The following is a 21,465-nucleotide window of genomic DNA, read 5'->3' on the forward strand; positions in this document are numbered from 1 at the left end:
TGTTATCTGAATTTGAGATAAAATATTGAAATAAATACCTGGCATGGATTTTAATTCATATCTTAGCAATAAAAACCATTTCCCTTTGTATTATACTCCAAATGGAAGCATTCAGCTACTGCAAATAGAGCAACGAGCCGTTACATGGGGCATGTACAGCAGGTATACGTGGATAGGCACAGCAGGTACACGTGGACAGCCAACAATTTGTAGGTACATCAGGGCAGTAAGCTCTGTTTGCAGGTACAACAACTCCTTGGCAAGTACAGGAGGTACACGTGGAAAAGGTAGGTACAACAGCCGGTGAAGAGGCAGGTACAACAGTCGGTACAGCAGGCCAGATAGGCGGGTACAGCAGCTGGTACAACAGGTGCAGCAGATAGGCGAGTACAACGAGGCATGGAGGAGGCGTGAAGGGGCGGGCAGGTACAGCCAGACGTGGAGAGGCGGGTACAGCAGCCGATGAAGATGGCAAGTAAATCCACCAACCCCACACGTGGGTATTCCATGCAAGGCTTTAATTTTAAAGATTAACCTTAATTCAAATTATTACTTTGGGCCCCCCTCTCAAGCAAATGTCCAGCCCCTATTTAAATTGGGTGTGAACACAATACCTTATAAATATTAAGGTTCACTCTAGTTTATGGATTTTACCAATTAAAAAAGGCCAAAGTGAAAATACTTACCACCTGTTACACCACCAAGTCAGCAATCAGCACTCCACGGTACACTGGGGGCGTCCCTGTCCAGTGTACTGGCACGCCATAACAGGCAGACACACGCAAACAAGTCATGCAAAAACAAATTTATGCATGCAGGCATAAATCCATGTGCATAAATAATGGACGAAATCTCCCTTTCATGAAACTGTACAAGAGGTTCTTGTCGGGTACAAAACTGGCGCGACAGATATAAATAAATATGTCCTGGTCTTCCTATGGAGTGACAGTCCCATAGGTAAGACACCATCCTCGCCATACACGGGTGGCACCAACAGGCTTCCGTCCATACAGCATGAAGCAGATCACACATGGGTGGCATGAACATGTGACGCAGCACTGGTCACACACGGGTGGCATGAACATGTGACGCAGCACTGGTCACACACGGGTGGCATCGATCTGGCTCCCGTCCATGTGACACCATAAGACTGGCCCTTTCACAAGGGACACTGGCCTGGCCCCATGTGAACATGGCACAAGTTTGGCCGCTCTATGGAGTGACAGTCCCATAGAAGTGGGTCCAGAAATGGAGATGGACCAAATGGTGACATCCCCCCAGGCTTCTAAACAGTTGACCTCAACTGAAAAGCCTCAAGATATGCCTGCAGAAGCTGAGGGTAGTCATCAGACTAATCCTCATCTACCCACTTTGCATCAATTGGCAAATAATTTTAAAATTTCACAAGGTATCTCTTGGAAAGCTTTCCATGTGGTAACTTTCTCTCCTTGTGAAATACAATCTGCTCTGGCTGAAGGATCTCGTCAAGCTCATCAACTTCTGGCAGATCTTCTGTGAGACAGATTCCTCTGGATCTGCTGGCCCCACATACTTCCGCAAAAGACTCACATGAAAAGCATTGTGAATCTTCCAATGGCTGGGTAAAGCAAGCCTGAAGGACACTTCATTGATCTTGTCAATCACTTTGAAGGGTCCATAATATCGAGTAGAAAGCTTTGTATATGATCCCTCTCGTCCTAGCCTCTTCCGAAGCCTAGCTTTCTCAAATTTCAGCAATACCCAATCACCTTCCTTGACTATGCTTGTCAGCAGCCCTTTTATGCTTATCTTGTGACCTTGCAATGGCTGTCCGCACATGAGCAAAGGCTACATCCAAGTCACGCACATGCTCATCAGCTCCAAAAATCTCATCCTTTGTACGAAGGATGGGTGGCAAGACCCTTTTTGCCATAAATAATCTCAAACGGGGCCTTCCCCGTGGAGGCATGAACTGTGTTGTTGTAGGCAAACTCTACAAGTGGAAGATACTTCTCCCATGCAGTCTTTTGATCTGCCACATAACACTTCAACAAATCCCACACGGCTGAATTTGCAGCTTCACTTTGGCCATCCGTTTGGGGGTGATAAGCTGATGAAAACTCAAGTTTTGTGCCCATGTTATCAAATCAAGTCCTCCAGAAGAGGCTCGTAGTCTTGGGATCTCTATCCCGAACAATGGACTTAGGCATACCATGATGCTTGAAGATGTTAGTAAGAAAAAGCTTCACCATATGATCAACTTTAATGGTTTTCTTGATAGGCAAGAAGTGAGCTTGCTTGCTAAACCTGTCCACAATGGTCCAAATAGCATCATTCCCATGCTGGGATCTAGGCAAATCCATAATGAAGTTCATAGTAATGCTTTCCCATGGCTGTGAGGGAATAGGCAATGGCTGAAGCAAACTTGGAGGCTTTTGCCTATCAAATTTCACCTTTTGGCAAGTAAGACATGCACGTACATATGCCTCAATGTCTTTACGCATGCTTGGCCAACAGAAATATCTCTCAATCATGCGTGTAGTAGGCATGATACCTCTATGACCAGCATAAGGTGGAGCGTGACATTCCTCCATAACCTTTGGACGCATATCCTTCACCACACATAAGCAGTTATCCTTCATAAGATAACCCTCTTTGATCACATAAGAGGCATGTGAGTGACCAGTCATCAAATCAGTCCATATATAGCAAAAATCAGCATCCAAATGATATAAATCTCGCATGGCAGATAAGTCCCCATGAGAGGCCACTGAAACTGCAGCCACATAAGGCCTCCTGGATAATGCATCTACCACTACATTTTTCTTTCATGGAGTATGTACAATCTGAAAATGAAACATGGAAAGAAAGTTTGCCATTCTCATCTGCTTCTCCGAAAGCTTTGTTTGAGATAGAAAATATCTCAAGCTTTGATGATCTGTCTTGACTACAAATTCATCCTCGAGAAGATAAGGCTTCCATATCTTTAAGGCATGAATTACAGCCAAGAGCTCTTTCTCATAGATATCCATATGAAGCTCAGCATCATGCAATCGACGACTCTCATATGCAACTGCATGACCTTCTTGATTTAGGACAGTCCCTATACAATTCCCATATGCATCACATTCCACCATGAATGGCTTTTGCAAGTCGGGAACAATCAATACGGGTCCACATATGATAGCATTCTTGAGTTGCAAGAAGGTATCCTGCTCCTTAGGGGTCCATTTAAAAGTGGCTTTCTTCTTCGTGAGATCATGTAGAGGCATGGCAATCATAGCAAAATGCCTTATGAAGCGCCTGTAATATGAACATAACCCCACAAAGCTACGTACCTGATGTACATTTTGCAACTTGGGCCAATTTTGAATGGTTTCAATCTTGGTAGGATCCATTCGTACACCATCCTTGGATACAATGTGGCCCAAATAGTCTATCTCTGAAAGAAAGAACTCACTTTTCTTGGCATTAATGAAGAGTTTATGCTTCCGCAACTCTTCAAACACTGTGGCCAAATGAGTCCTATGCTCTTGCTCATTCTTGGAGAAAACCAAGAGGTCATCAAAGAATACACCCATGAATTTTCGATGGGGTCGGAATATCCTATCCATCATACGATTGAATGTGCCTGGGGCATTGGTGAGACTAAAAGGCATCACCAAAAACTCATACAATCCAAAAGCTGTCCTGAATGCAGTTTTGTGGACATCCTCTGGCACCACTCGTATCTAGTGATAACTACTCTTTAAATCAATACGGCTGAAACAAGCCGAGCCATCAAGCTTATCCAGAATGTCATCAATGTGCAGGATTGGAAATCTATTCTTGATGGTGGGCTTATTTAGAGCTCTATAATCCACACACATGCGGAATGACCCATCTTTCTTTTGAACAAGAAGCACGGGAGAGCAATAAGGTGAGGAACTTGGCTGAACCAAACCTTTCTCCAAAAGCTCATTAACCTGCTTCATAATCTCTTCTTGTTGTGCAGCACTCACACGATATGTGGGTTTGTTAGGTGGAGAACTACCTGGCACAAGATCTATGTGATGATCCTTGGGCCTTTGAGGAGGTAGTTCACCTGGTAATGCATGGATAAAATTCAGCCTATCCTGAGTCAAAACATCCATATTTTCATGACTCGGTTTAACGTTATCACGAACAAAAACCAAGTACGCAGAAAGACTCTTTTTCATTGCTTTATTAATCTGGATGTGAGATATAACTAGGATAGAATCTCCTTCCTTGCCAGCATCAATAACATGCATGCGGCCTCTATGCATAAAGGAAATCGTGTTTGTCTTGTACTCTTTGCGGGGCTCAAGTCTATGGTGCCATGGCTTGCCAAGCAATACATCACATCCATTAAGTGGGGCAACCAAGAAATGCTCATGATCAAGATAACCCTGAATATATATGCGTAACTTTCCAATAAGTGGAGTAACCTACACCTCTTTACCAACAAAGGTAGCTTCTGCTTCAATTTGAGGCTCCATGTCCTCAACCTCAATGCCCAAGGTGGCTGCCATGTGAGTAGAGATGAAGTTATTTGTTGCACAATCATCAAACATAAATAAAGCGCGCTGATCCTTGATTTGATCCCATGCTTTGCATACCATCCTCTCTTTTTCATCATGCTGCGTGCTTCCCTGCACATCAGGAACTGCAGGCACATTTGCCTTGGGTTGCTTGTCCTCATGCTTTTGTTTGTGGTTGGGGCATTGTCTAAACATATGCTCTTTATTGCCACAAGAAAAGCATTTTTCCTCTTTTGCATATCGCTCCCTTTGCTCGGGAGTCAAACCAAATTTGTTCTTCTTTGGCCCATGATCCTTGGATGAGGTATTTTCAGCTTTACCTCCCTTCTGGACATAGGGAAAGCTCTTTTTTAGGTGGTTGTTCACCTTTTGCAGGTTTGGGACAGCCTTCTCTTTGCCCTTAGAACCACCTTGATCTTGCTTGATTTTGAGTACCAATTGCTCCGTAGCAAGAGCAGAGGCTATAAGTTACTGTAGAGTGTGTTTTGGATGCAATTCAATGCCCGAACGATAAGCTGGTTGCAATCCGGAGCGAAACTTCCTCTTTCTTTCATCCTCGGAGAGTTGCATAAAGGAAGTTACCTCAAGCAATACTTTCCAAAACTTATTGACATACTGCTGCACACTTTCATTATCTTTTTGCTCAAGTCTATCCTACTTTTGGGTGAGAATTTGCTCCGCATTAGGAGGCAAGAATTGGGTATAAAATCTATCCTTAAACTCTTTCCAAGTGCAAATGGGATCTTTGGTGGTCTTTTCAGTGATCCACCAATGGGCAGCTGTCCTCTTCAAGAACATGCTTGCATGACGAATTTTGGACTTCTCAATGAAGTCCTCATCACTAAAAGCAATGTCAAACTGTGCCACAAAAGCTAGCACCTTAGAGGCGTCATACTCTCCATGAAAGGCATCAAATTTCACGGACTTGTCCCCTGCCTTGAACTCCTTTAGCTTCTTGGGATGTGGTACATGTTCTTCTCTTTTTCTCTTTCCCTTATCCAACGGGGCTGCCCTCTCTGCATGGGCTTCATGGGCAACCAAAGTTGTTTCAAGAGGCACGGTGGTAGGTGCATTATGAATGTGTGGTCCCGATGCATGTGACCTCCCCAAATGATGCAATGTGTCACCACGAGACAACTCAATGGGCAAAGTCTTTCGGCTTGCATGCCGACCACTCTCTCCATGCACAAGGCCATCATGTCGCCCACTAGCTCCAACATGCACATACTTGTTGCCTCCTGTCCCATGAGGAGTAGATGCATGGCGAGAAGTGACTGATACCTCTTCCTTGTGTATAAAAGACCTCAACCGTTGAGATGCTAGGTCTCCCTGCTTCAAACGAGGTGGATTCTTGAATACTAGCTCTCCATCCTCTCTTTCCTTGAGATCACCCTATCCACCATAGCATCAGCTTTCCTTGCTTCAATGACACTTTGTACATGGGGGTCTTCATGCAGAAATTTCAGCTCTTGCTCCTTTGCCTGCAAGAGCCTCTTCATGTGCTCCAACTCAGCCCTCAATGCATTGGGCTCTTCCTCATGCATGGGTTCTTTACCCCGTGATGGCTGTTCCATGTATGCACTGTCATAGACTCTCTCAAGAGGCTTATGCCTTCCATGCAATGCATCGGAATCCCGTGAAGCACTTGATTGGCGCCTCGAATTCGGCACTTCCAATGGGTTGCCGTGGCTGTCCATTGAATTAAGTGTTCATGCTTGCTTCCGATCTCCAAAACTCCGTGTCTCCTCTTGAGAAAGAGAGATGACCGGGCTCTGATACCAATGTGACTGCTCTCTACAAGAGGCCTATAGATCTGAAGACAATATACACATATTAAGAACACTTAATCTAACTGATATTAATCAATGGAACAACATAAGCAACACAAATACTGGAAATACTGAAAAAAATACAAATGACACCAGCACTGGGGCCGGAAAGGGCGAGCCTCCCCCTTAATACTTATTGTATTTCTTGGAGTATTTATATTTGTACAAGTGTCACGGGCCTGAAAGGCAAGATTTCTCCACTAGGGAGTGAAAACAACCAAACAGATCTGGTTCAAGTCGATGAAGAAAGTGTTGGTCGGAATAGCCTCAAATCACAGGCTCATTCCCACCTTCACTGGGTGCACACTTGCCTATCACTGGTCTTTCGGGACCGTGCACAAACGGGCACGCCCGTACTAACGCAAGCAACAGTGTTACACCGCGGTGGGTGTTGGGGTAAAGGCATTATGCCCACCCTTATAGTGTGTACTAGCCCATAAGTTTTAGTACATAGTACACTTAGTACTTTTAATGTACTAAGTGCACTATGTGTACTTGAGCAAATATACATGTGTGATAGGGGAGTCACACACTCACACTTGATGAGTTGACTTATCCCCACATCTCTCTCTCTCTCTCCTTCTCTCTGTGTGTGTCTTCCACATGAAACCGTAATTCTCATCTCCCTTCAACTGGTATCAGAGCCACGGTTGTGTCTGTGTGTGTGCGGAGTCGTCTTCATTGCGAAGAAGAAGCTCGGCTATGGAGCCTTGAGTTTGGCACGAGCAGAGGAAGAGCCACGGGCAGAACTGCAACGCTGGAAATCGACTGTAGAAGAGCACTGTGTGTGGTCATTGAGACAGCAGGTCGTTGAAGCGCAAGGAGTCAACGTGCTGGGCGCAGTCTGTGTGTACGTTGGGCAGCGACTATGTGATGGCGGCGCAAGTGTGCAGCCAACCGCTGCCGTCGTTCAACGGCCGTGAGAAGAGTCTGTGAGCTTGTCGGGAGTGGAAGCGCAGTCGGTGGTGGACGTGCCGGGAGACACGTACTTATTGGATGCAGCTGGAGGAGTCGGGCGACGTGCGGGAGAGGCTTCGTTCCATTGTCGCCGACTCGATAGCACAACTCAATCCCCCACGATGCTTCGAAAAAAGTCACCTGCCGTGTATTCGCCACGCTCACGTCGATTAGTTCGCTTGCCCCTCAGAGTCGGATTGCAGGGAGGTGCGCATGTCACAACTGGACCGAAGGGACATTTCACAGCTTCCTGCACGCCTGTTTCCGCCTGGAGAAGAAGCGTTGGGCAACACTGTGTGTCCCTGCGTTGAACCAGTGTGTGCCCTTGGTGCCGTATGTGGGACAACCAGTGTGTGCCAGAGCTCCTCAGCTATCGCTCTTCTGCACTAATACAGCAGCTGCATCATCAGCACGAAGGAGCAAATTTGAAGCCCCCCCTTTTTTCTGCAACAGAAATCAGCTGATTTTAGAGGTACATGCTTCAAATTTTTTTTTTGGGATTTGCAATTGAGCAGGTACAATCATTAATTGAGCAGGTACAGGTGCCAAATTGCTCAAATTTTGAGAAAAATTGGCAAAATTGGGTGACATTGGTCACAATCAGAGTCAATTTGCAGGAAATTGGATGTCAAAATTTGGGGCTTTTGATGTGATTGTGCCATTGGGCATTCATACATGCTGTATGATGTGAGCAATCTCACATTCGGGCCTAAATTGCAGTGCAGATCAAAGGGCTTCTGTGCCGATTGGGTTGATTTGCATGCAGGCACTGGCATTTGATGCTTTGGGCAATGTGTTGATGCCTGTCAAGCACTCAATGTGCCTGTAAATCAAGGGGCTGTTATGTATTGGATGTATATGTGGCCAGGGGGAAGCATTGTGAAGACTCTGGATGCCTTCATGTGCGTTCATGTACCATGTATGATCAGAAATTAATCTTGAATCAAGGGGCTTTTCAAGATTTTATGCTTGTTGAGCTTGGCAAAGCAGCAGGCAAGACTTTTATGCCTTGAATCCTCAGAAATCCACTTGCAGTCAAGGGGCTTTTGCCCAATTTCTGTTCGGGACTGTTGTATGCAGTGGTGGGGACTGTAAAAGTCTGATTTTCACTCATTTGGACAGCCAGGAGAGCATTTATTGCTGCTGTACTTGCTGGTACAGATTTGGTACAGCTTTGTACAAGTTTTGGCATGGCTGTACATTGATTTGAGTGAGGAAAAAGCTCATTTTCAGCTGTTGTACTTGCCGGTACAGATTTGGTACATCATTGGTGAGCACTTAGTACTGTTGTACAGTACTTTGGAAGGGGAACAGAGCACATTTAAGGTGCTGTCCTAAATCTGCAGCAACCAGATTTTAGTGATTTTATCACATACAGTGGGAGTAGAGTTGCATTCGTGCTTCCGCAGTGGGAGATAAACTTTGGAAGAACAACTGTGAGCACTTTGTGTGCTTTGGTGCGGTGTTTGCAAATCTTGCAGGGAGTCAGGCATTGACTGTGTCAAAGGTTGCATATTGCTATGGCAACCACAGGTGAGAGCTCTTCATTGCTTCATATCAAGAAGCTTGAAGGCTCACATAATTATGACATTTGGCAAACCCAGTGCTATAATGTGTTGCTCCAGAAGAAGCAGCACAAGCCTATCAAAGAAAGGGGTGTAATGCCCGCTTCTCTTACTGCTGAAGAATGGGAAGATATGGATGAGCTGGCAAGATCTACTATCATGTTGTCTGTTTCAGACTCTTTACTTTTCAGCATTCGTGAAGAGAAGACAGCTTGGGGAATGTGGCAAAGATTGCAGGACTTGTATGCCCAGCAAAGTGCCGCAAGCAAAGTGTATTGGTTGAAGAAACTCATAGGTCTTCAAATGAAGGAAGGGGCGTCTATGGCAGCCCATCTAAATGAGTTTAATGGTGTTGTCAGCCAGGTAATCAATCAAAAGTTGGCAATGGACGATGAGTTCAAAGCCACCTTTCTCTTATGCACTTTGCCAGAGAGTTGGGACACATTCAGGACAGCCACTAGCAATTCAAATGCTATGCTGTCATATGCAGAGAGAAGTCTGCTTTGTAGATCTGGAGCCAACAGGCAGAATTAGGTTAAAAATAGTATTTGCTGTCCAGCCTGCATATCACCTATTGGTGGCTCCTGTTCCATGCCATAAGGTTGAAAGATCATGCCCGGTATCTCCTCTAACTGTGGGATATCCATAGGGATATCTTCTGCCATCTCTGGCTGTCCATTTGGATCATTTTCAACATCATTTAAGGGCTGGTTTTGCTGCTGTAATGGCTGATTTACAGTCCTTGGTTGTTGTCCATGATGTCCATCATCATCAAAGATGACTCTGCCAGGCTCCTGTTGCCTTGCAGGCTCCTTATACATGCATGTTTCATCAAAAATGACATCATTGCTGCGTATAATCTTTCTATTCACTGGATCCCAAAGTCTATACCCCATTTCATCTCTGTCACCATATCCTAGGAATATGCATTTGTGAGACTTAGGATCAAGTTTGGTGCGCATTTCCCTGCGTATGTGCACGTACGCAACGCAACCAAACACTCTCAAGTGCTTGTAGGACGGAGGCTTCCCTGTCCATACTTCCTCTGGCACTTTCCCACCAAGCCTCGTGTTAGGTGACCTGTTTATAAGATGAACGGCTGTCATAACAGCTTCAGCCCAAAAACCATGAGGTAATGCAGCATGTGACAACATAGAACGGACCTTCTCTGAATGGTCCTGTTCATCCTCTCTGCTGTCCCGTTTTGTGGAGGATCATAAGGAGTAGAGAGCTCCCTCTTGATGCCTTTAGCATCACAAAAGTCCTGAAACTGTTTGGACATATACTCTCCACCATTGTCGGAACGCAAAGCCTTCAGTGTTTTACCCGTTTGATTCTCAACATGAGCAACAAACTTCTCAAACACTGAGAATGTATCACTCTTCAAACGAAGAGGATAAACCCACACCTTGCGGGTGGCATCATCTATAAAAGACACAAAATATTTTGCCCCTCCCAAAGAAAGCTAAGACATCTCACATAATCTGTATGCACAAGCTGTAATTGAGCATCTTTCTGTCCAAGAGCTTTCTTGTGGGGGCACTGGAGTTGCCTGCCATATATACAATGCTCACAAAACTGAAAACTTGAAAACTTTAGAGAAGGCAAGTAACCAAAACGAGACAATTGCTCCATTCCTTTGACACTCATGTGTCCCAACCGGCTATGCCACATAGAGATTTCCGGCAGCTCGGTTGCATTTACATTAGTATGGTGACAAACACCTGCATGCATGAAGTAAAGAGTGTCCACCTTAGAGCCTCTGGCAACAACCAGTGAGCCCTTACTAATCTTCCACTTTCCACGACCAAATGTGGTAACATAATCAGCATCATCAAGCTGTCCAGTAGAAAGCAGGTTCTTCTTGATCTCAGGCACATGCCTGACATCATGGAGCATAAGCTGTGAGCCATTTGAAAACACAAGCCTCACATCACCTCTGCCAAGAATCTGGCATGCATGGTTGTCACCCAAATAAACTACTCCTTCATTGCCAGCAGTATACCTGACAAACAAGTCTCTGCAACCTGTGACATGAAAGGAGGCACCTGAATCAATGATCCATGAGTGCATACCATGACCATCTCCTGCAAGGAGTGAATGGGCATCAAGTGAAGCCGTGAATAGGACTTCATCCTCACTGTCACCTGCATGTGACACATTGACTTCTTCAATCTTGACTCCACTTTTGCCCTTTGGCTTTTCATCTTTGGCTTCATCTTTGTCTTTGTCTTTTCCTTTGCCCTTTTCCTTTTGATCATTCTTCCATTTGTAGCATTGCTTTTTGATATGTCCCTTCTTGCCACAATAATGGCATTCCAAGTCCTTTTTGGAGCAGGACTTGCTCCTTCCCCGTTCTTGGCTTTTACCCCTTTGCTGGGATCTCCCACATGCATTCATTGCATTGGACTTTCCAACAGAATTGTTCTTCCTGTTCATCTCTTCTTGAAGAATGATGGTCATTGGGTACGGAGGTCCACAAGACCCTGTAGAGCCCGTGACAGGTTTGTTCCAGGGGTTGACTACTTGATGCTCACTGACTGTGGGGAGCCCTCATGTTATAAGGAGGCTTTACAGAGGGCAGACAAGGCTCTTTGGGAGCATGCTATGAAGTTAGAGATGGATTCTCTGCACAAAAATGGAACATGGAAGTTGGTGCATTTGCCTACAGGCAAGAAGGTTTTGCCATGCAAGTGGGTTTACAGGCTCAAAGTTGCACCTGATGCAAAGCCAAGATACAAAGCCAGGTTAGTGGCTAAAGGCTTCAAGCAGGAATATGGTGTGGACTTTGATGAGATCTTCTCTCCAGTGGTCAAAATGACCACACTTAGAGCTGTATTAGCTTTGGTTGCTCATGATGATCTGGATTTGATTCAGATGGATGTGAAGTCTGCTTTTCTTCACGGTGATCTCCATGAGGAGATATATATGCAACAGCCAGAGGGTTATGCAGTGAATGGAAAGGAGAAGCTTGTACGCAAGCTGAAAAAGAGTCTTTATGGGCTCAAACAGGCACCAAGGGAATGGTATCATAAATTTGATACATTCATGAAATCCCAACATTTCAGGAGAAGTGACATAGATCACTGCTTATACACTAAGAAAGCTTTGGATGGCAGTCTATTGATACTCATCTTGTATGTTGATGATATGTTGATTGCCGGGAAATCTCGTAAAGAGATGGATGCCTTGAAGAAGAGGCTGCATCAAACCTTTGATATGAAGGATTTGGGTGATGCAAATCACATTTTGGGTATGCGGATACCTCGGGACAGAAATCAGCATGTGTTGTATTTGTCTCAGAAGGAATACATTGGCAAAGTTTTGCAGAGGTTCAATATGGACGGGGGGAAGAAGACTAGTACTCCTTTGCCTCCATATGTGAAACTCAGTGCTATGGACAGCCCACAGTCGGATAGAGACAGGGCTGATATGGCCAAGATTCCATATGCTTCAGCTTGTGGCAGTCTCATGTATGCCATGGTTGCTACTAGGCCGGACATTGCACTTGCAGTGGGAGTGGTTTCTAGATACATGGCCAAACCTGGCAAGAAGCATTGGGAAGCAGTGAAAGGTGTCATGAGATACCTGAAGGGCACACAGGATATGTGCATATGCTTTGGCAAACAGGATGCATTAGTGCATGGTTACACGGATTCGGATTATGCCGGTCATCCAGATAACCGGAAGTCTACTACCGGTTATGTGTTTACATTCACAGGAGGTGCTGTGTCATGGATATCCAGGATGCAGAAGTGCACTGCCTTATCTACTACAGAGGCCGAGTATATTGCAGCCACAGAGGCTTGCAAGGAGGCATTATGGCTATCTCGGTTAGTGGTTGATTTGGGTTCTACAGGGGATATTCCATTGTTGCATTGTGACAGTCAGAGTGCCATCCAGTTGGCAAAGAACCCTGTCTTTCATGCAAAGACGAAGCATGTGGATGTGAAGTATCACTTCATTATAGAGGTGATAGAGAACAAGCAAATTCAGCTTGTTAAGATTCATACGGATGACAACCCGGCTGATCTGTTGACAAAGAGTTTGCCTCCAGAGCGGTTTGCTCACTGCAGACACTTGATGGGCATTGGATGAGGCCAGTTTCAGCCTTGATATGGCCTTGTATATTATCATGTACATGCTGATTTTTTCTTTTCCTTTACTTAAGGGCACTTTGCCTTTAAGTGGGAGGTTGTTGGGGTAAAGGCATTATGCCCACCCTTATAGTGTGTACTAGCCCATAAGTTTTAGTACATAGTACACTTAGTACTTTTAATGTACTAAGTGCACTATGTGTACTTGAGCAAATATACATGTGTGATAAGGGAGTCACACACTCACACTTGATGAGTTAACTTATCCCCACATCTCTCTCTCTCTCTCTCCTTCTCTCTGTGTATGTCTCCCACATGAAACCCTAATTCTCATCTCCCTTCAGTGGGAATGTATCCCGGTTCTCCCAATTAAGCTTTGTACCTGGTTTTTCCTCATACCCTCTTGACCTTCACTGGCTCCTCTCTATAGGTGAGGCGCGTTCATGGCAATCATGGGAGAAACCACTTTCCAATGATCTTCTAAAGTGTATGCAACTGGAGAAGAAACTTGCCTACACAAAGCTTGAAATTGTTATCTGAATTTGAGATAAAATATTGAAATAAATACCTGGCATGGATTTTAATTCATATCTCAGCAATAAAGACCATTTCCCTTTGTATTATACTCCAAATGGAAGCATTCAGCTGCTGTAAACAGAGCAACCAGCCGGTACACGGGGCAGGTACAGTAGGTACACGTGGACAGGTACAACAGGTACACATGGACAGCCAACAAATTTGCAGGTACAGCAGGGCAGTCAGCTCTGTTTGCAGGTACAGCAGCTCCTTGGCAAGTACAGCAGGTACATGTGGAAAAGGCAGGTACAGCAACTGGTGAAGAGGCGGGTACAACAGCCGGTACAGCAGGGCAGATAAGCGGGTACAGCAGGGGCAGCAGATAGGCAAGTACAACCAGGCGTGGAGGAGGCGTGAAGGGGCAGGTACAGCCAGGCGTGGAGAGGCGGGTACAGCAGCCGATGAAGATGGCAAGTAAATCCACCAACCCCACACGTGGGTATTCCATGCAAGGCTTTAATTTTAAAGGTTATAAAACCTTAATTCAAATTATTACTTTGGGCCCCCCTCTCAAGCAACTGTCCAGTCCCTATTTAAATTGGGTGTGAACACAATACCTTATAAATATTAAGGTTCACTCTAGTTTATAGATTTTACCAATTAAAAAAGGCCAAAGTGAAAATACTTACTACCTGTTCACACGCCACACCACCAAGTCAGCAATCAGCACTCCACGGTACACTGGGGACGTCCTCGTCCAATGTATTGGCATGACATAACAGGCAGACACACGCAAACAAGTCATGCAAAAACAAATTTATGCATGCAGGTATAAATGCATGTGCACAAATAATGGACGAAATCTCCCTTTCATGAAACTTATACAAGAGGTTCCTGTCGGGCACAAAACTGGTGCGACAGATATAAATAAATATGTCCTGGTCTACCTATGGAGTGACAGTCCCATAGGTAAGACACCATCGTGGCCATACATGGGTGGCACCAACAGGCTCCCGTCCATACAGCACGAAGCAGATCACACGCGGGTGGCACGAACATGTGACGCAGCACGGGTCACACACGGGTGGCACTAATCTGGCTCCCGTCCATGTGACACCATAAAACTGGCCCTTTCACATGGGACACTGGCCTGGCCGCATGTGAACATGGCACAAATCTGGTCGCTCTATGGAGTGACAGTTCCATAGAAGTGGCTCTAGAAATGGAGATGGACCAAATGGTGACAGTAGGGGCCAAGGGCCCATTTTATATGGCCCCTACAAGCAGTCGGCTTGCTATAGAGACAGCCGACAGCAGCCCGATGAAAACCCGACTAGCACAAGTATAGTCGGCCAAATCAGTGCATAGAGTCCTGCAGTCGGCCAGCATACAAGGGTAGCCGATATGCACAAGACAGCCTCCCACAACAGCAAAAATATGAAAAAATATGGAGAGTGGGGAAAAATGAGAAAACACCTAAATCGGGCGGGCACACCCACAACAGAGGCCTTGGTGTAAACATATAGATAGGAGATGACTGCTAACAGTATGTTCCAAGAACCTAGGAGATCTCGAGCACAAATGTTCTCTTGAACTGCTTTGCTGAATTCTGAAGTATTAAGTGATTTATGCAATGGACCATGGGCTGCCTATATATGAATATTTGTTGCTGGTTGGTGCTGAAAAGGGACTGTTGAACAATTGTAAATGCCCACGATTTGTGAATATTAGCATTAAATGCTATGATTGCTAGCATAGTAGTTAGGGGGTTGTTTGAAACGGGTTTCCTAAAAGTTTCAAATGCGTTTCAAACGGGTTTCGTAAAATCAGTCCAAAGTTTCCTACCTACAGGTTTTTGCATGTACAAAATTTCAAATATATACTGTATAAAATATGTAAAAATAACACTAAATGCATAGAATACATGGAAGCATCAATTTGAAGCCTACATTCTTTGAATCACAAATAACAAAAACCATATAATCATCCATCATAAATTTCAAATGATCATGATTCATAGACCATGGTCCATTGTCCATGATCCATGATCCAATCATCCGTCATTCCATGCCACAAAAAACAAAACCATACATGACACCACATAAAAAAATTTGTCGAAAGAGTCACACAGATTTCGACGTTAAATTTGGGGCAAAAAAAAAAGTCAAAAAATTTAGTTGAAAAAAACGCGAAACGTTTTCAAGTTTCCTTGTAGGAAACGCGTTTCCTAACTACTATGATTGCTAGCGGACTGATACTTTATCCTAGCTGACGAACATCTAGGACTGGCTAACGTGTATGAATGCTGCCAACTTGTCCTAAAGGCTATCGACATGCTGTTAAGTGCATAGTCACAGGAATCGCACGAAATGGGGGACTAAATCGGGGAATCGGTGTTTCCAACCCTGATCGTGGCGGAATAGGCTTGAAACAGCTTCAATCCGCCATGTCATATTTATTAAATTGGAGTACAATGTTTTTTTACGTGTTTTTCTTCTACGTTGACCGGCGTTTTTTAATCTTGTGAAGTCACGTGATGTTTATTATTTTTAGTCCCCCGCTACGTTGGCCGGCTGTCTGTAGTGCGCACACCATTGTTTGGAGTGGCCACGTGGGCTAAGCTGCACTTTGCATGCACATGTATTTAAGAAGAAAAAAAATGCCGTTGAAAAAAAACGGCTCCCAAGTATAACGTTCAAAAACTTCAGCAAGTAAGCAACGACTATTTTTTTTTAAAAGCATAAAAAATGCTTTCCGTGTACTTCTCATCGTACGTGCACATAGAAATCAAGAGAGCTTACTTTTTTCTCTCTCTCAAATTCAAGTGCTTCTCTCTCTGTCTCTCTCTTTGTGCGGGGAGGCCAAGGGTGTTGTGTGGCAACATCAAAGCAAGTCGGCTCAGTTGATCAATTTTCGAATCTCCACGCGAGTTTTTTTGTGAGTGAATCTTTTCATTTCTTTTTTTCTTAACTCTCACGTTCTCGTTTTATATAAACTTTAGTTTATAAAAGAGAATGTTACTTTTTCCAATGTCCACTCTTTTTATGAAATGTTTATTTTTACAATGTCCTCTCTCTCTCTTTCTCTCTCTCTCTCTCTCTCTCTCTCTCTCTCCACAGAATCATCTGTTAATCACATGTAATATCAGATGTTTTCATTTTACTTTTTCTTTCAGTTTTCCATAGTATATCTTGTATTACTTTTGGTCTCATAGGCCCTTGGGGTCTTCTGTAGACGTTAAAATAACTTGCTTTCTTTTTTCATGCAAGAAGTGTAATGTTGCTTGCAAAAACAACATAAAATAAAATTTGTGACTTACTTCAGAGAATGTTTCACTTATCAACATAAAAATAAATAAACCTTGTATATTGATTAATCTTGTTGTTTTGTTCCATTGTCCCTGATTTAAATAGCTAGCACGTATGGCATTCTATCAGCAACGGTGCAACTATCATTCATGTGTGGCTGAGCGACAATACATTGAGATGGCTCATTGTCGATGTCGTTTGCCCCTTAAAGAAAGCCTAACAATGTAGGAGGCTATTATCAAGAGGGCTTGATGATGTCGTTGCCTTCCCCTATGGTTTTGGGGATGAAGATTGCTTGCTTTTGCAAGCAATCCCAAGACACAGTTGACGATGATCCCCCATATGGCGAAACCTAAGCCTCCACCCGTTGATCCTGTGGCCCCAGCTGAACCTCCGGTTGTTGTTCATGTGGCCCTAGCTGAACCTCTGGTTGTTGTTCCTGTGGCCCTAGCGGAACCTCCAACCATTGATCCAGACGAACCTCCAGCCATTGATCCAGCTGAACCTCCAAGGCTTCATAGTTTCTCCCAGGCTGATTTTCAGGCACTTGCCACACCTGAGGATCGGGGCACTAATCCCATGTACAAAGAAAGTTGCATGTTGTACAATGTTAAATTCTATGAAAAGTGAAAAAACTATCTACTTTTCTTCCTACCATGTCCACTCGCTTCTTCTGTGCTTCTTTTTTTTTTTCTTCTATGTGGCATCATGCGCTTCATGGCAATGACGCACGTTAGTCGCTTCTTCTTTGCAGCCTTTTCACCCATGGCCCAAATGGATCAAGGTGACTCCATCTCAAAGTGGTCCTGGTGGATGAGGTACTAGCGGAGGGTGGCTACAAAACACGAGGCACAAAAAGGTGGACATGCAAATATTGCCGCCTTGCAAAGATAGGTAGTGCAACCTGGATCCGAGCACACTCGCTTCACTAGCACATGCATGACATAGCCTTCTGTTCCGGCATTAATAGTCAAAGACGGGAGGAGCTTCGTCGGAAGGATGAAGCGGCACGACTATCTTCATCATCTGCTAGAAGAGCAGGGCTGGTAGTGGGAGTAGATCCTTCCACTTATGTCGGTGTTTCAACACAGGCCTCTGGAAGGAGTAGGGCTTCACTCCATGGCTTGCCTTCTTTCTTTGGACCTAGTGCAGCACCGTTTGGAGCACCACCACCCCTAGTGGGAGCAAGGGGGAGTGTTCGCTCAAGGCAAAGCACACTTCTAGGTAGATGGGACCCAAAGGAGGAGGAGGTGGATGCTAGTGTTGTCCGATTCCTCTACCACGATGCCATTTCCTTCCAAGCTGTCCGCATTTACTACTTCAAAGACATGGTTCGAGAGATTGCAAAGTATGGACCTACCTACACTCCTCCATCATTGGAGGACCACCTTACTAGTGAAGGAGAAAGACAAAGTTGCTACAACTACAGAGGTTGTCAGTTCTTCTTGGGACGGGAATGACATCGCCCTCATTGTAGATGGGTGGAGTGACACTCGGTCAAGAAGCATTCATGGTGTCATTGCCTATTCCAGAGGGCAAACGTACTTTGTATCATTGCACGATACAGTAGAGACAAGGAAGAGTGCAGAGGCGGTTTTCTAGGAGTGGTGTACAACAGTACATGTAGTGGGTGAAGAGAAGGTGGTCCACTTTGTAACAGATTGAGAGAACGCAAACAAGGGGCTAGCAAGTTATTGACCAAGAGGTATCGACATATCACGTTCTCGTTCTACATGGCACACTGCCTAAACAATTTTTTAAAGGACATTGGGAAGTTGCCATGGATTACTCCCATCATAGAGCAAGCCACCTAGATTGTGACCTTCATTTATAGACACACATTGAGTTCAGAAAGAAATCTTCCAAAGAATTGCGGGAGTATTCTGACACTCGCTTTGGATACAACTTCATCATGATGGAGTCCCTTATCAAGTGTTCTAGTGCCCTCAAACAATTGATGGTAAGTGATGAGTACGAGAGACATGCTTTGTTGGGAACATCCATAGGAAAGACATGCGCCTTGCATATCAGGGACCCTTTTTGGTGGGAGCAGGTTTGATGCCTCATAGCTTTAGAGATGCCGATCATCCATTTGTTGAGGGTGACTGATTCACCTCCGCCATGTGTTGGGAAGATTTATTAGGGGATGGACAAGATAGTGGAGAAGCTACAACACATCGAGCCAGATGCACACAAATACCAAGTTATAAGGAATCTATGCCAGGATAGATGGGACTAGTACCATTCACCAGTGCATGCAGCGGGTTTTATGGTTGACCCTAAATTTCAAACAGGCAACCAATACATAGATTTGGAGGTGGCTGATGGATGGGACATGGTTTTGGAGAGGCTACACCGCGAAGCAAAGAACTATCAAGAATCAGCTATAGCAGATTACACGGCTTGTAGGAGGAAGTTTGGGCGAGCCAACACTATGGCAGATCGGTTAACCACCGATCCATGTGTTCGATGGGAACACTCCAGGGTTGCAGCAATTGGCCATCAAGATTTTGAGTCAATCAATCAACTCCTCTTGTTGAAGCAACTATGGAGCTCATTTAGCCATATTGCTTCAGAGAAGCGAAACTGTCTTGGCACTCAAAAGACCAATGATCTCGTTTTTGTGAGCGCCAATTTGCGTCTTCTTGAGCGTTTTGAGAACCCACAATCTTGGAAGCATTGGTCAGAGGAGGATGGCAATGATTTAGAGGTAGAGAAGCAATCCACACATAAGTGTGTGGTCTTATCCTTCTTTTGGACAAACAGGATGGGAGTGGCAAATGGGGAGGAGGAAGGCCGGATAAATCTAGACTGGAGTAGCTGGGAGGCTCTAAACCAGGAACCAACCCTATGCGATGGTCCTCAGGTCTACTGGGTGGGAGGTCATCTCGCAGCATAATGTTACTGTGTTGAGACAAAAGACCAGCCATCCTCTGCTCCATTGCGGGTGCTGTTTGAACTCCATTAGATTGAGAGCGGACATAAATCAACGCACACTCTGCTCCTTTTCTTATGGCTCGTTGGGCCTAAATGTGGGAAATGAGTGGTATTCCAAGAATGCTCCGATCCCCGCGACTATCTATCTACTGTTCTCTCTTAAAGTGAAGTGGATTGCATAAACTCACACGTTTAAAGAAGGCTTTGTTGCGTGTTACGACGGCCAACCTATTGCATGCTACACATAGTAAGTGAATGTAAACATCATTAAAACACAAGGTGCCCACACAGTCATTTGTCCTTCTGCATAAGTGAGTGTGGACAGCCTAATAAGAGTCTGTTCCTGTAATCCTTCCCAAAGCTTCGGTGCTCACTAGGATGGCTTCCCACACGACACCTGGGCTTGAATGACCATGATTGTGCCTTGAGAAATGCCTCGGGCGCCCTAACCAAGTTGTGGGCGCGTGGCTTTTCGTATGGGATAATCCCGCATTCCCAAAGCTTGTACTTTCCAAATATTTGGGCGTAGAGTCCACCAGACCCCTTCATGAAATGTCCATTTTGGTGACATCTACTCAAAAGTGTGTCGCAGTCTAGTGTTGCGACCTAGCAATGACACTATTATCGCAAATGCCAAAGTGTGAGACAAGTATTTTGAAAACAATGAAGTAAATCATGACCGCTTTGGAAGTAGGCCACATCAAGTGGGTAGCCAGGGAACATCTCTGAGATTCCAGCTCCGACATTTGACCTGTTCCTGTAAAAATCATAAAGTAGAATCTGGGTTGCTAGAAAATTTGAGTGTTGAGTATGTGTAAAGTATTTTCTACTTGTGGACTCTGTTTACTTTGTTGCTACAGAATGCTACAGAGCAAGTTCTGTTGACTTCTAAATGATGTGGAAATACAGGTGACATCCCAGCTTTTTGACTATACTTGGAACCATTGGCACGAAGATACACAAAGATTGTTGAAGGAATTTTCGAGTCTGTTGCCGGACTCAGAAAGCAACCTGCTTTCTTTCGAAAGCAGGCAAGTGTTGGAACTGAGGTGTGATCGCTGGCTTCTTTGCCTTAAGGCCCTGCGACGGATGCTGAAATTTGGTTTCCCAAGTGACGCTAAGTCTGTTCAGGTAACTGTTTAAAAAGAGTCACTTGGTATGTCGTAAAACTTGTCATAGATTTTTTTTGTGACACCATAACGCAGGTATGCATGCATGTATGTATACATGTATGATATATGAATGCATGTATCTATACATATGTACATACACATACATACATACATACATACATACATACATACATACATACATATATATATATATATATATATATATATATATATATATATATATGCATGCATGCATGTATGTATGTACGTCAGGAAGTTGAAAAAAATTCTTGATGATGATACATATGCCAGTTTGCGTGCACGTGCATCGGATCTCTATATGCATATTTGTGTATCGGGAAGTTTCTGAATACCTATTTCTGTGCTTTTTCAAAAGTCCCAATGAATTGTTTTTTACATTGCAGGAGGTACCTGCTGTAAAGCAAGTTTCTCCCCATTTTCTTCAACAAATACAATATTTTTTGAGATTTAGTGAGTAAAGCACTACTGATTATCATTATTTATCATGACTTTTTATGCTTACTTGTATTAAGCCTCGGCCATCTATTTTGATGGTATAATATAGACATTTGAATAGGGTAATTTTCAAGGTTTAATTCTATT

At 44.3% G+C, this 21,465-nt stretch overlaps 1 protein-coding gene across 2 annotated transcripts in view; it reads left to right on the plus strand.

Annotated features, from left to right (window-relative positions):
• LOC147619511 (ARM repeat superfamily protein) overlaps positions 1 to 21,465 on the plus strand; it is a 121,087-nt gene that overhangs the window by 52,670 nt on the left and 46,952 nt on the right. For both annotated transcript variants that reach the window (XM_086773180.1, XM_086773179.1), the window contains exons 7-8: positions 20,639 to 20,860; positions 21,267 to 21,333. In XM_086773180.1, the coding sequence (XP_086629306.1) occupies positions 20,639 to 20,860; positions 21,267 to 21,333 (289 nt within the window). The remainder of the gene's footprint in view (positions 1 to 20,638; positions 20,861 to 21,266; positions 21,334 to 21,465) is intronic.

Source organism: Cibotium barometz, chromosome 33 (assembly GCF_041138505.1).
Source record: "Cibotium barometz isolate CiBa-2024 chromosome 33, ASM4113850v1, whole genome shotgun sequence".
NCBI classification, from domain to species: Eukaryota; Viridiplantae; Streptophyta; class Polypodiopsida; order Cyatheales; family Cibotiaceae; genus Cibotium; species Cibotium barometz.